This window comes from Elephantulus edwardii, unplaced genomic scaffold, assembly GCF_000299155.1.
Source record: "Elephantulus edwardii isolate Elephantulus edwardi_28Jun2011 unplaced genomic scaffold, EleEdw1.0 scaffold00033, whole genome shotgun sequence".
In the NCBI taxonomy this organism is placed as follows: Eukaryota; Metazoa; Chordata; class Mammalia; order Macroscelidea; family Macroscelididae; genus Elephantulus; species Elephantulus edwardii.
This window is the reverse complement of record NW_006399783.1, coordinates 8,982,820-8,997,255: the sequence shown is the minus strand read 5'-3', so window position 1 is coordinate 8,997,255 and position 14,436 is coordinate 8,982,820. Positions and strand designations below refer to the sequence as shown.

The following is a 14,436-nucleotide window of genomic DNA, read 5'->3' as shown; positions in this document are numbered from 1 at the left end:
AAAAGGAAGTTGTAATACATGCTACGGTTCAGATGGAACTTGAAGACCTTACACCAAGAAAAAGAAACTAATCACTCAAGAACAAATATTGTAAGAAGCTGAGCTGCAATCCCAAAGGCATGCAGTTCAAATCCACCAACTGCTACATGGGAGAAAGATGGACAGTTTCCTCTGTGTCATTTACTGCCTCTAAAAGCCTGCTGGAGGGTCAGTTCTGGCCTGATGCCACACAGCAACAACACTTGTAAGACAAGGAAAATTTCTAGAGGCCAAAGTATTCAAGTGTTTACCAAAGGCTAAGGGCAAGAGGAAAAAGGTGTGCAAAAAATCACATTGTTAAGGGTATGGTTGCACAGTCAGCTATTATTATAGGTGTCAGTAAGTTTTACCCCTGTGAGAAATTGAATTGACAAAACATATGTGGTGTACTTTTTTTAAGTGACAAAAAGGAGAGAAACCTTCTGACACTGCTTATGAACAACTAAATGTTTCATGGGATTTGGTTCCTTAATTTAGCAGTTTAGGATTATCGTTTCACGGAGAATCTCAGTTAATTGGCCTAATAATACATTTAGTGCTTCTATTCTAACCCTGAGTTGATTGTTTAGTGCCTAGGATCTTAAAAACTTGCAAGCAGACATGTAAAGCACAATAATTGATCTCTATTCCCTTAAGAAATCAGAGGAAGAAGGAGAATTAGGAATATGAGGAGGTTGTGATATGTGTAGCTAATTGCCTCTATGAACAACTGACTCTTTTATCTTGATACGAGAAGAACTGGATACTATTGTTACAGTGACCATGACTGAACATTTTTATTTAAGATTCCACAGGAGAATTTAGATTAAAAAGGAGAAAATGTAGAACAGAATTGAAAATTGTCATAGAGTCTAGACTTTCTGGAACCATCCTAAAATTTTTGTTGTTGTTAAGTGCCGTCAAGTCATAGGCAACTCATAACGACCCTATGAATGAATGACCTGGACACTTGTATGACTTTCATCCTTTCTCCAGGTTCATAGGGTTTCCAGAGGCAAGCTATTTTGGTAGTTTATGCCACTTCTGCTTCCAAGCTTGTTTTAATTGGGGAGCTCCACCAAACACTGTTCACCATGGGTAACCATTATTGCATTTGACACTGCAGTGTCACAGTGTTCAGCTTCACAGCAACCACGAGTTACCTCTCTGTACTACAAGTGGACACACCAGGGCTACACGACCTTGGTGAATATTTCACCAAAAACAATTAAAGACAGGCCTGAAGTGCGCCGATTATCTGAGAAAAATCTTTAAATGGTGAATCAAAGTATCTCTTAAAGTTTTAAGAAAACTAAAGCATAGTTGAACTTAACTAGTGCAAAAGATCTGCCTTGAGCATTCCTACTCTTTTAAGAACTCCTATGAACACAGGGGCACTGTACATCGCAGGCAACCTAACGGCACATAAAAATAATAACATACTATATTGGTTGATTTTTATAAGGCCTTTGTATTTAAAGTCGGTTGTTATTATATTTAGGAGGAATATTCTTCTTAATGATACAGCACTCTTCTGTCAATATGCTGTACTGAGATAACCTGGGGTTGCTGTGAGGCTGAACCTTGTGCCACTGGCGTGTCAAATGCTACACTGTCTACCCATGGTGGACAATGTTTGGTGGAGCTCCCAGTTTAAGAACAGGTTTGGAAGCAGGACTGGCATTCACTTCCTAAACAACATGCTTCCGGAAACTCAATAAACTTTGACAGAAAGGCTTCAGGCTTTTGTTCATAGGGTCACTATGAGTCGTGCTCAACTCAAGGCAATCAACAAAAACAACAACAACAACATGTGTAATCAAATTGGAAACAACTCTCAAGACTAAATAGGAATTTTAGTAGCTCAGGAGTTTATATTAATGAGGGGAAACCAACTCAGAAATGAGGAATGGAAAAGGGTCTGCCACTCACAGAATGTAATCAATGTCACGAAATTATACATGTAGAAACTATTGAATCAGTGTGTGCTTTTTATAGATAATCTTAGCAATAATGATAGCATCATCAACAACCACAAAAATACACTGTGTGAATGGGAACAACTAGAAAGAAATGAAAAAGAATGTTAACATACCGTGAAACTACGTATGTAACATAACTACCCACCAGCTACTCCAAGGGAGAGTGATCAGCACTCTCCTATGTGCAATTTACTGCCAATGAAAACCCACTACAGGGTCAGCGATGGGTTGGTTCTTACTCAAATGTGCACAAAAACAATAATAGCAAAATACTTATATAGTTATATTACCCAACCATTTGTGTAGTAACTGTCAAATAGGAACCTACTTGGCTGTATAAACTATTGCTAAAAACACAACAAAATTTTATTTTTTTTTTTACTGAAAGGAAGAAGATGGAAAGAATACACAGTATTATTGAATCAAAAAGAGTTGGTCAATATGCAACCATTTCAGCAGGTAACAGAAGATCAAAAACAATGGCATCGAAGGAATATATTCAAAGTGTACTGAAAATGTTGGTGGAAAAGCAAGACTCCAGGAGTTAATGAGATCCCAACTGAGAGATCCTAACAAATGGACTTGGTGCTGAAGGTGCTCTCTTGTCTGTGTTAAGAAACTTGTAAGATAGCCAACTTGTTGTTGCTAAGTGCCGTAGAGTCGCAGGCGACTCATAGCGACCCTATGAAGGAGAGTCCTTGACGCTTGGGTGCCTTTCATCCTCTCTCCAAGTTCATAGGGTTTCCAGAGGCAAGCTATTATGGAAGTGGATGCCACTCTTCCTTCCACGCTTGTTTAATCGGGGAGCTCCACCCCACTCTCAGTCCACATTGGGTAGCCAACCATTGACACATTTGACACATCAGTGTCACAGTGTTCAGCCTCACAGCAACCACAAGTGACTGCAGGACGGCAACTTGTACACCAGGGCTATATGACTTAGAGGAATGTCTGAACAAAAACAATGAAAGACTGGCCTGAGGGCCGTGAACTAAAAGTCACCCACCTTTGTCTTGGTCACAGGCAACTAGCTAAAAAAAAAAAAAATCTGGAATTTTGCCGTTCCAAAAAAAGGTGATCCCACAGAATCTGGAAATTATGAAACAATATCATTAATATGACCTTCACTCACTTAATTCCATCCAGTTGGAACTGACCCATTGGTGACTCAGCAGTGGGTTTTCAGAGACTGTAAATCACAAGAGATTGTCTGTCTTTCTACTAAGGAACAGCTAATGGATTCAAACAGCTTACCTATGGGTTAGCAGTGCAAGTCCTTACTCAGTAGTCCACCAGAGTGCACATGAAAATAAACTTTTGCTGAAGTTCATTCAACCACATCTTTTTCAAAAATATAGTGCTGCAGCAATATATCTCATAGTGTTTAAGAGGATAGCATCCAGCATTCAGAGTGCTGTCTCTTTTGAGCTTTTGCTGCTTAATGATTTTATGTGGCTTGGCATCTCTCTTCCCTCCACCTCTGCTTCTTTTCTTTCTTGCTAAATCTACTTCATTTATGTGATAAAACAGATTGGCAGAAGATATTACCATACACCAACACCATCTTACTGACACAATAATAGCAAAAACCCCATTACCAAAAGTGTGTAATTTGAGTTACAATTTACAATATGTATTTTTGAGGGGACACAATTCAGTCCCTAACAGGTGTTCATTATTGGAGGAAATACTTTCTATTATTCGAGGATTAGACTATGCATGGAACAAGAACCCCTGGTGGGGTAATGCATAACATGGGGCTCTGGGTGGCCTAGTGGTAAGAAGCTATGTTGCAATCCCAAAGGTATTATTTTTCAAATCCACCAGATGCTCCATGGGAGAAGGATGGACAATCTCTTTCCATGTGATTAACTACCTCTGTAAACCCTCTGGAGGGTCAGTTATGAGTTGATTCCAATTCTATGGCAACCAACAATCACAACATCCTATTGTCAGTGGACAATGATGACCCACATTTTGTGAATATTGTTTCTTGACTTCCTTCATACAGAGAAATAGAATGTATATGTATTACTACATGTACATTCTGAGTCACTTCTAGTTTGAGACATGCTTTGCCCTTTAACCTAAACATTTAGACTCTAAGGTTTGTGGCAAGAATGGTGTCCAGTTTGAGGGTGAATGTATAAGCAGGGATTTTAATTTCTTTTACTTGTGTTCATTTCTACCATTTTTGAGTCAATCTCACCTTTCTATTTTTTTTTAATATAGCACAAAAATTCTTCTCAGATCCTTTGCTGATTTTGGAAGTCAGTTCTTCAATGTAGAGTCAAGTCAATAAATGCAAAGTTAAGGGAGCTCAGATGTTGCAGTAGGTGGGAAATTGTGCTGCTAGACCAAAGGCTTCGTCTCTCTGACAGTTTAGATTCACTAGCAGCCCAGAGGGTAAAATATGAAAGATATCCTGCGATGTGATTCACAGCTCCAGGGACCCAACGGAGGGTCAGTTATGAGTCCATTCTAACTCAAAGGCACCGAGGGAGTGATTCATCCAAAACATTCACACGAGGGTGAGACTATTTTTCTACTCCTCCTTTCTCTCTTCCTTCTCCCACTCTCTTTAGTTCATGTTTCTTCCCAGAATACAAGAACCAAAAGCAACAAGCAGCTGGTGGAACCTGAGCTGGACATACCCCTCTCACCCCAGCCCTGTGACCCAGCGCATACTGGTCCTCCCGAACCGCCCTTCCTGCAAATTCCTGGCACTGTGACCAGGAACTCCTGCATGGCCGCAGACGAGACTTGGCAGGGTCTGCATTTTGCTGAAGACATTCCCTGGCTGCTTGTGCTCATTAAATGTGAACTGAAGAAGAATGGAACTGTGAATCTTAGTTCTAAATTTCCCTGTCTCCCTCCTATGTTGCTCTTTCTTTGGGCTCCTCACACCATAGTCTAGCACAGCCTGTCCGCTTTGCAGTTACACCTCAGAGAGGAGTTGGGAAGAGGGACTGAAGTGCAGGGACCTTTTCACTGAACAAGGTGGTGTTTCGGGGCTGTGTCAGAAAATTTTGTAAGACTTTGATCTAAAACTCCAGATTATTGTTCATATTCTGCACTGTTGAATCAGAACCAACCCATAACTGACCCTCCAGCAGGTTTTCAAAGGCAGTAAAATCACACAGAAAGAGATCACCCATCCTTCTCACGTGGAGCAACTTGTAGATTCAAAATTCTGGGTAGTGTAGTAAAGAATTCTAGCTTCAGGGACCTACTTCATAACTACTTCTTACCACCTCACACAGGTGACATGATGAGGTAAGTTCCTTATACTCTCTAGGCCTCAAGTTTCTTGAGTAATAGAGTCAGCCTATGTGGGGCTCTGCATCCTTGACACTGCGCTGCTTCCTTCATCCCCTCTCATCCACTACTCCATCTGCCACTGTCCCAGGCTAGTATGGGGTCTGCAGAAAGGGTATCCTGTGGAAGAATCTAAAAAGTCTCTACAAAAAAAAAAAAAGAAAGAAAAGAAAGAAAGGGAAAAAAAGTCTCTACAGAGCTCCCACGTTTTCTCCTCTCAGTCTTCATGGTCATATTTCTCTATAATAAGTCTTGGGCTTTACAGTGCAGAGTACAATGGATAAGGCTTTAATTTCAGCTATGGCTTCATTGAATCCATGACTAAGTATAGAACCTCTCTAGGCCTCAGTATCCCCTTTTAATCATGGAGACAAAAATAATCTTGGCCATATAGAATTATTGTGAGCTCTGAAAGCAGTAAAACAAATCTCAGCATCTAATAACCTCACAATGAAGGCTAATTATTATTACTGTTGCTGTCAACTCCTGTCCCTCACCAGCAAGTACTAGCGGCCTAGTCAGTAGCATGTTACGCTGCCAAAGATGGATGGTTCTATTTCACCAGCTGCTCTTGGAGAAAGGTGGGAAACACCCTCTGATGTGATCTGCGGCCTTTGAAAATCCACTGAAATGTCAGCTGTGATTCAGTTCCAGTTTGACGCCAATGAGACTTTTTCTGTCACCTCAGAAAGTGAGGAAAACTCCCCCAGAGTTTCAGTAGGTAACTTGGTCTCGCTGGGCAAGAGAGCTCTGAACTGAGTTCTTTGTGTACACGATGGAGGTGGGGGATGAGGGTGTGTGCACACATTGTGCCAGGAACCCCAGAGATGACCAGTTTATGCATTCATGAGTACTTGACAATATTGTAAAAGAGATGTCACCTACAGAGCTCTTGGCCTGCCCACAGCCCCCCAGTGACGCACGGCTGATACTTAACTGCAATTGGGTCAAAATTAGTTCATAATTGGCCCTCCATTGCATTTTTGGAGCTGTAACTCACATAGGAGAAAATTGTCCATATTTCTATCTCAGAACTTCTTGTGGATTTGCTCTACCAAGGAGACATCCTTGAGTTAACTGCACAACATCCTATGGACTGAAGAGGCACCAGATAGAAGTCTTTTTATGGCTATCATTTTGGGGCTTGTCTGGTGTAGCAGCACAGCCTGATGAAGATTGGGATCAGACCTAGATAAAGAGTATCTGCAGCCTTGAGGCAAGTCTTGGAAACTCTCTGACCCTCAGTTTCCTCATCTGTATAATGAGACTGGCAGCACCTCTTTGACTAGGTTATCAAGAGGACTGTGCTCATAGCACAGCTGCAGGGTTGTATGGGCTCTAACAACCAGACTAAGCCTGACACGTATTTTGTGCTCAGTAGTGATGACTTCCTTCCAGACACCCTATCTCCGCAGGCTCCCTTCACTGGCTGGGTCTCTTGTTCCTCTTCTCCCAGTATGGAGTAGGACGAAGCCTTGATGCTGGTCCTCTCTGCCTCAGTCCCAGACAACCTCTGCTCCAGGCTGCCCTTGGCCCACGTTCAGCCAGCCAGACAGCTGAGAGACAGGGAAATCACAAGACTGGGCCACACACTTCTGCACAAAGGTGTTTTAATTAAAAACAAAATAAGAAAACAAAAACCACATCCCAGGGTGTACTGTGATGGTTTCATCAAGCATACAAAGGACATACAAAACACAGCAAACCGAGGACTCCTGGGCAGTGCTGCTGCCTCCCAGCTCCCTGCAGGCCCTCCCTGGAGGCCATTCTTTTCCCAGACAAATGCACACCTCTCTCGGCCATAAAAAAGAAGCGCCTATTCTGCTTTGTTTCTCTTGGAAGACTCAGTCACCTCATGCTCACTGATCCATGGCACGCATACAGGAAGCTGGCCACTAAAAGATTTTATAGATGGGCAGGACTAAGGACAGGGACCTGGGGGTGCACACAACTCCTCTCAGTGACCCTGCCTCTGCCCCAGGTCTCTGGAAAGCTCTGAGAGTCTGGGGACATTAGCTCCTTCCATGGGGAGAGGCTGAGTGGACAGTCCTGTAGTGATCTGTCCTAATTTTGTCCCTGCTTAGTGCTTTCTTAGCTGTTAACTGAAACACTGGAGGTTTGAGTCTACTCAGAGAGGCCTCCAAAAAAAGATCTACTTTCAAATATTCAGTCCTTGCAAACTCAATGGCAAAGCAGCTGCACTCTGACCTGCATGGACTGCTATGAATTAGAATCAACTCCATGGGAACTGAAGGGAGCTTTTCTCCTTGAGTAAAATCCAAGAGAGTGTCTGCTGCTAAGTTATGGACACCAGAACAAGGAATGAGTCCAGCACCAGGACAAGGGATCAGCCCAGGACAAAACAAAGCATGCCCACGCTGGCCCTAAGGTGTATGGACAGCCAGATCACAGGGTCAGCCTGCTTCCCTGGACAACATCAGCTTCTCACACCCACCACATGTAGCCGCCAAACCAAGGCCTTCATCCTCACTTTTCTGGCCCACACTCTGGGGCAAGGGAGGCAGCATATAACTTGTCTGTGATTGTTGACTTTTTCATTTTACATATAACTTGGGGCTGTGATTCTTGACTTTTTCGTTTTCGAGTTTGTATAACCTTCAGAAAGTTTCTTAACTTTCTTAAGCCTTAGTTTCTTCATATGTTAAATGGGAAGACTCAATTTTAACTCACAGCGCAGTTGAAAGCACTAAGTTAGCTCTTGTCTTTAAAGAAGCTAATATAGCACCCAGCACACAATAAGTGCTCCACAAGCATCTGCTTGTGTTTTTGTGATACATTTGATGTGTGTGTTCAATGTGGACGTAAGAGACAGAAGGCTTAAACCTTGTTGTAGAAAAAGGGTGAGCTCTCCTTCCAAGCAGCTCCTGCTTAAGTCTGGGCAGTCAGAAATGCACAGGGTGGCTGGCACAGAGGATCCCAACTCCATCTGCCTCAGACCTGTGCCGGGTCTAGACCTCGGTGCCCTCTCTGGGGTACAGGGCACTGTTGGTGTTGAGGCTGTTGTAGAAATGAGGGCTGAACTGATTGAGGACAGAGCCTCCATAGCCAAGAGCACTGGTGGGTGCTGGGTTGGCCCACTCGCCCCCACCCCCATGGCTGCTGAGGTTGGTGAGGGGCGTGTACGAGTTGAAGCTCAGCAAGTTCTGCCCCATTTTGTCACTGGACTCAGGGCTCAGTCCTGGAGACACCACCGAACGGCCGACAGGGCTGGATCCGCTCACATAGGCTGTCATGGTGGAGAGGAAGCTGTTGAGGCATGGAGTACTTGGTGGGGGAGGCGGGGACTGCTTCTCTGGGGAGCTGGTGGAGCCTGGGGAGGTGCTGTCCAAGATTTCCTGGGGTTCGGTGGTCTTGGGACTGCCCGCCAGGAGACTGCTCTCTGTCTTCTCTGAGGCCAAGGAACCTGTGCAGGAGGAAACATCCGATTTCCGCTTCCTCTTTCTGCGGAAATTTCCATTGTCAAACATCTTCTCACAGTTGGGATCCAGCGTCCAGTAATTCCCTTTGCCTGACACAAAAGTAGGAGAATAATAAGTAGGGATATGGAGAAAGAGATTTGCTTCTATTCTTCTTTACTGCCATAAACAAAAAGCAAAAGCAAATGTAGCAAATAGAGAGAGAGAGAGAGAGAGAGAGAACACAAGGAGAAAGTGGGAACTGAGAAATTAAAGATCTCCACAAACCAGCCAGTCAACAAATTCAATTTTTATTTGAACGTCCACCTTGTAAGAAGGCCTTCTGGAACTATAAAGAAAGAAAGGCACAGTCTCTGTCACTAAGGAGTTTATAAAGCAGATCTCCTTAAGAAGGTCCAGTGCCTGAGGAGAGGATGTCATTGTGGGGTGGGCTTCTTTTGCTAAAGTTAAAGGAATCTCTGAGGAAAAAATTCCAGGACTCCTTGAAGTCCTGAAGATGGAGTTGAACTTGAGTCTCAGTTTTGCTCCTGACAGAGGGATTTGGGGAAAGCCTCAGTCACCTTGTCTAAAAAAAAGTTACATTATACCTGTCTTTCCTTTCTCTAACTCACTATGAGAAATGAATATGTTAGGCTTTTCTAAGGGTGAGGCACTGTTCCATAGTAAGTGTTGAACTCTGCCTCCTGCTATCTCTTAGCCTGAAGGTAAAGGGAGGCATAGGTGGAGTTCTCCCTGTTTTCCCAGGGACTGGTGGTTCTACCACAGTGCAGCTGACCTCAAAGGCACTAAAGAAAAGGCTCCTCTGAGCTGCCTTGGATAAGAGTGGGCTTTAATTCTGAGAAATAAATATTTAACATTTTACTCTCTATATAGCTTTGTTCAGCAATTCACCATTTTTTTGAATTTTGTATGTATATATGAGAGATCTCTGTTCAGAGTAAACCCTGTCACTTCATTGACTGTCATTTTAATCTGTTTCCCCTTTGGGTCTCATTTTCCTCATCTATAAAATGGGTCTGTTAAGATCTCTCTTGCAAGGGTGTTGGGGAGATTAAAGGAGCTGATAGAAGTAAAGCAGGCAGCTGGCCCTTGGTGGTGGTTCAGCAAATGCCAGACACTTTTACCCCCTCAGGCTTTGTGGAAGTCTTAACTGAATGACCAAAACCAGATTCCTTTCAGTGATTAGTGAGCATGTTAACACAAGGTCATTATCTTGTGATTTCCTAAAAGCTGCAAATCTGACTCCCGCTAACAGCTCTATTTCTCAGATGAGGATACTGAGGTGGGACCATCAAAGTTGCCCAAGGTCACTGAGTGGCACAAAAGGACTGAAACTCCCAGTCTGTCTCCTCCTACCCACCATCTCCTTTCCTGCGGAGGGTCTCCCAGCTCTGCTCCCTAGCAGCCCCCAGGGGCAGGGGCCTACTGACAGCCAGGACCTACTTGAGGAAGAAAACATGAGCCCTCCACAGAGGTTCAGGTGGCCGCTGAAGCAATGCTCTCTACAGATAGGACCCAGGCAGGCCTCGCACCCACTCTACACCCCCTTACCTGGGTCGTCCTCATCCCGGGGCACCTTCTTGAAGCAGTCGTTGAGAGACAAGTTGTGGCGGATGGAGTTCTGCCAGCCAGCCTTGCTCTTGTTGTAGAAGGGGAAGTTGTCGGCCACATACTGGTAGATCTGGCTGAGGGTGAGGCGTTTGTCTGGCGCCCCGTGGATGGCCATGGCGATGAGGGCCGAGTAAGAGTAGGGGGGGCGCACCAGCTTCATCAGCTCCTCCTGCGAGGGGAGGGGCAGCCAGCCCAGATCGCTGCCCCCCAGACCAGCCATGGTGGGCAGCAGTGGCCTCTGCATGCCATAGGCCTGGGGCAGGAAGGGGCTGCCATTGGTGCCAGGCAGGTAGGGTGGGGGGGTCATCGCAGGACCATTGAGCCAGAGGTAGGGGTTGGGGGTGGCCCCATACTCGCCACCCCCCTCGAAGGACGGCGGCCGCTGAGGGCTGGGCACACTCTGCGGATGGAAGAAGTTTTCATAGTAAAGGTTCATCTCAGGGGGCTCCTGGCCGATGCTGGGGAACTGGGGGCTGCAGCGCGGGGAGGGGGGTGTGGGGAGGTCGAAGGAGCTCATACTGGAGCTGGAGCCGTCGGAGCCACCTGCCTGGCACCTGCACATCCAGAGGAGCTGTCTCTGACAGGTGCTCCTGGCCTCCCTACTTATACCCTGTGGGGCGGCCCCAAGGGGCGGGAGGCCACCTGCGGGTGCCCGCCTGGGCCCGCCCTCACCCTCCTCCCTCAGCGCTGGCCCAGCTGAGCCTGACCGGGAGGGGACATTCCACCAGCCTCAGGTCCCCACTGGTGACTTGCCAAGACCAGCTATTATAGCTGATATTAAAAGCGACACAGGAACCTTTCATCCTTCTTTATTTCCCTTCTGTCTCATCCCATGTTTATACCCTTCCTCCCTCATTTTGTCTCTTTTCCTCTTCCTGTGTCTCAACTCTCTGTCCTTCCCCACCCCCAACTCTTTCAAGGAATCTTCCTATCCTTTTCATCTTTGACTTTTTCTTCCCTTCCTACCTTGGTTCTCTTTGCCTGGTAGCCCCTGTTTCTACTGCTGTGTTTCTATGTGCATTGCTCTGGCCAGGCCGCAGCCCTTGTTCTCTAACTCCTGTCTCCGTCTATCCTAACTGTGCTTCCCACTGCCTTCATCACTTGCTTTCTGTCTTCCTCTGCTTCTCCCTTTCCTGCATGAGGTCTCTCTCCACCCCCATCTCTCTCTCTATCATCACCTTCTCTGCCTCCTTCTCCTCCTCACCACCCCTGTCCTTTCATCCACTCCTCCTACTAGACTCAGGACACCCTGAATCAGAAGCCCTCTTTCTTGGTCTTTTAAGTGAAGATTCACCCTCTGGATGTAATACACTGGAAAAAAAAATCCACTCATGTTTTCCACGTCAACTCCCAATGCAGGTGGAGAGGAGAGGCAGAGAGCTGGCAGGGGTGAGAGGTGCGTCCTGGCAGATGCTCCCTCCAGCTGGGGCCGTGAGAATGCTGTTCCCCGGACAGAACCAACCTAGAGAATCAGAAGGAGCAGAAAGGAAGCTGGCTTCAGGCTGATTTCTAAAGAGACAGCCAATGATGTGCCTAGACCTCACGTACACTTTCCCACTTGTGCACACACACATACACACATATCTACACATGTATTCACACACGGAACACACTTACCTATATGCACATGTGCTAACTGAACACATATACACACATGCTCACACATAGATACATGTTTACATACACATAAACACACTCCCATCTGTATGCACACATATTAATTATATACATGTACATGTATATGCACACAGAGACGCACATGCATACACACAAATTAACCCATGTCCATCTGTATGCACACATGCTCATCATACACACATGGACATATGCTGCAGAAAGAAGCTGAAGACAAGGCCTGGAGATCCCTTGTGAGGAGTAGCAGGCTCTTGAAAGTAAGTAACCAAAAGAATGGAAGGAGAATGTTTGCAGAACCCAGTTCTTTTTTCTGTTTACAGGACCAAGGAGGTTCCCCAGCTCTTTATCTGGCCCAGAATCCTTTCATGTTTCAACATACAGAAGCCCTAGTCCCTGAGGCAGCCAGCCCGGGTGCTGGTTGTTGTTAGATGCTGTTAAGTTGAGTCCAACTCATAGTGATGCTATGAACAATAGATCGGAACCCTGTCCTATCCTGTGCCATCATCGTTGTTTCTGACACACTAGAGCTCATTGCAGTATCACTGTGACAATCTATCTGGTTGAGGGTCTTCTTCCCTTTTGCTGACCCTCCATATTTCTAAGAATGATGTCCCTCTCCAAGGAATGTTGTTGTTGTTGTTAAGTGCCATCGAGCCATAGATGACTCCCAGAGAACCTATGAACTAAAGACCTGAACACTTTCATAACTTCCATCGCTTCTTCAAGTTCATAGAGTTTCTAAAGGCAAGCTAATTCAGAAGTGGATGCCACTCCTGCTTCTAAGCTTGTTTTGATTGGGGAGCTCCACCAAACACTGTCCATCATGGGTAACCATTCTTGCATTTGACACATTAGTGTCACAGTGTTCAGAATCACAGCAACCACGAGTTACCTCTGTACAGCAAATGGACAGACCAGTGCTATACCACTTAGAAGAATGTTTGACCAAAACCAATTAAAACCAGGCCTGAGGGCCGCAGATGAGTACGTGAGACGAAGATTCGTCATCTTTTATTCGACGAGCACTGCAGTTGCACTTTCTCTAAGACATGTCTGTTTGTCTGTATGGCAGCCTATGGGCCAGGTGTAGGATTTTCCCCTCTCTCCCCATATCTCCCTCAGGCTACAAAGGCAGGAGCTCTGCTCAGTCCTGCTTGTCCATGTGGCTGGTTCCTCTCACCTCTGGCTCCATTTCTCCTTTTGTAGCTTTGAGGTGCCTCATCTCGACCCTCCCCTCCGTACCTTTTCCCTCAGGGCAGGATCTCAGCTTGGGGAGTATGAAGTAGCTAGTGATTTTTTGGTTCTCGACCAAATTCTATTGGTAGACCAATCTTCTTTCCAGGAGCAGACAAGTTGATGACTCCTGAGAGCTAGCCCCTCTGGTTACCACCTCTCTCCCACCTCCACTTCCTTCTCCCCATTTCACTTCCTCGGGAAGGAAAGAAGAAATTTGAGAAAGAAAAAGGAGGTAACTTACTGTCCCTTAGGAGTGAGAGTCTCCAAGGGAGTTCTTTTTACAATTGTGTCAGGAATCAAGGTTGGAAAAGTGACTGCTATAGAACAGACTTCCTTTTCAACTTATTGGTGCCCAGAAGATGAGTTCCAGGTAATTGTGTGAAAGACACAATCTGTTCCCTCCGCAGGACAGTTAATAGAAGAAAACACACTGCAAGGGTCTGATTGAGTAGGTGAGATTTTCAATGAATGCATTTCTACTTTGTGTTGGGAGAGTGAAAAGTAAGGTTTCAACTTACTGCTTAGTTATCAAGAAGCCAGGTTTGCAGAAGGCTGGGCCTCAGATCTGAGAGAGAGCAGTCATGTTGTTCGTGACCACTGCTGCAAGCCTGTTGTTGTTGTGTACCGTTTAGTCAGAACTGAACCGTAGCTGACCCTCCAGAGGGTTTTGAGAACATTAAATTACATGGAAGGAGATCGCTCATCCTTCTCCCATGGAGCAGCTGGTGGATTCAAACTGCTTTTCTTTGCATTGGGAGTACAATTCCTTACCACTAAGCTATAAGAGCTCCCTAGAATCTTCCAGTTAATCTGGCAACTTGCTTCTCAGAATTCTACCTACAGAGTTAAATAGAACAGAGAATCAGCTACCAAGACATCTTTTTTTTGGTGGTCATAATAGACCAACGAGCCCGAAAATATGGCATTGGTTAAATAAATGATTTACCATTCAGCATATCAAGTGTAATACCATCCAGATATGAAAAATGAATTGTAGAAAATTATTTAGTAATACACAAAAATGCTCAGTTTAATTACAGTTATTTGAGAAAACAAGTTTTAAAATAATAGAATTACTTTTGTAAAATATATACACCTATACATTAAGTGTGGTGCAATAGATTGCATTTATAAGGACTTTCTTTCTATACCATGGGCTAACCAAGTAATTGGGTAGACCTGTTGAAAGGTGTATCTTT

The 14,436-nt window shown here is 45.0% G+C and overlaps 1 protein-coding gene across 2 annotated transcripts; it reads right to left on the bottom strand.

Annotated features, from left to right (window-relative positions):
• Positions 1-8,287: 8,287 nt before the first annotated feature.
• On the bottom strand, positions 8,288-10,883 carry FOXI1 (forkhead box I1). 2 transcript variants are annotated; one of them, XM_006884335.1, is made up of 2 exons: positions 10,307-10,883; positions 8,288-8,847 (listed from the first exon to the last, which is right to left on the bottom strand). In XM_006884335.1, exons 1-2 carry the CDS (start codon positions 10,881-10,883, stop codon positions 8,288-8,290), a joined length of 1,137 nt encoding a protein of 378 aa, XP_006884397.1. The 2 variants fall into 2 exon arrangements, with proteins under 2 accessions (XP_006884397.1, XP_006884398.1); XM_006884336.1 differs by having other exon boundaries at positions 8,288-8,565.
• Positions 10,884-14,436: the final 3,553 nt, after the last annotated feature.

Coding starts and splice junctions, on each gene's coding strand:
- FOXI1 (XM_006884335.1), bottom strand. CDS start 10,883: ATGAGCTCCTTCGACCTCCCCACACCCCCCTCCCCGCGCTGCAGCCCC. Junction 8,848..10,306: donor CCGGGATGAGGACGACCCAG/GTAAGGGGGTGT, acceptor CTTTTGTGTCAG/GCAAAGGGAATTACTGGACG.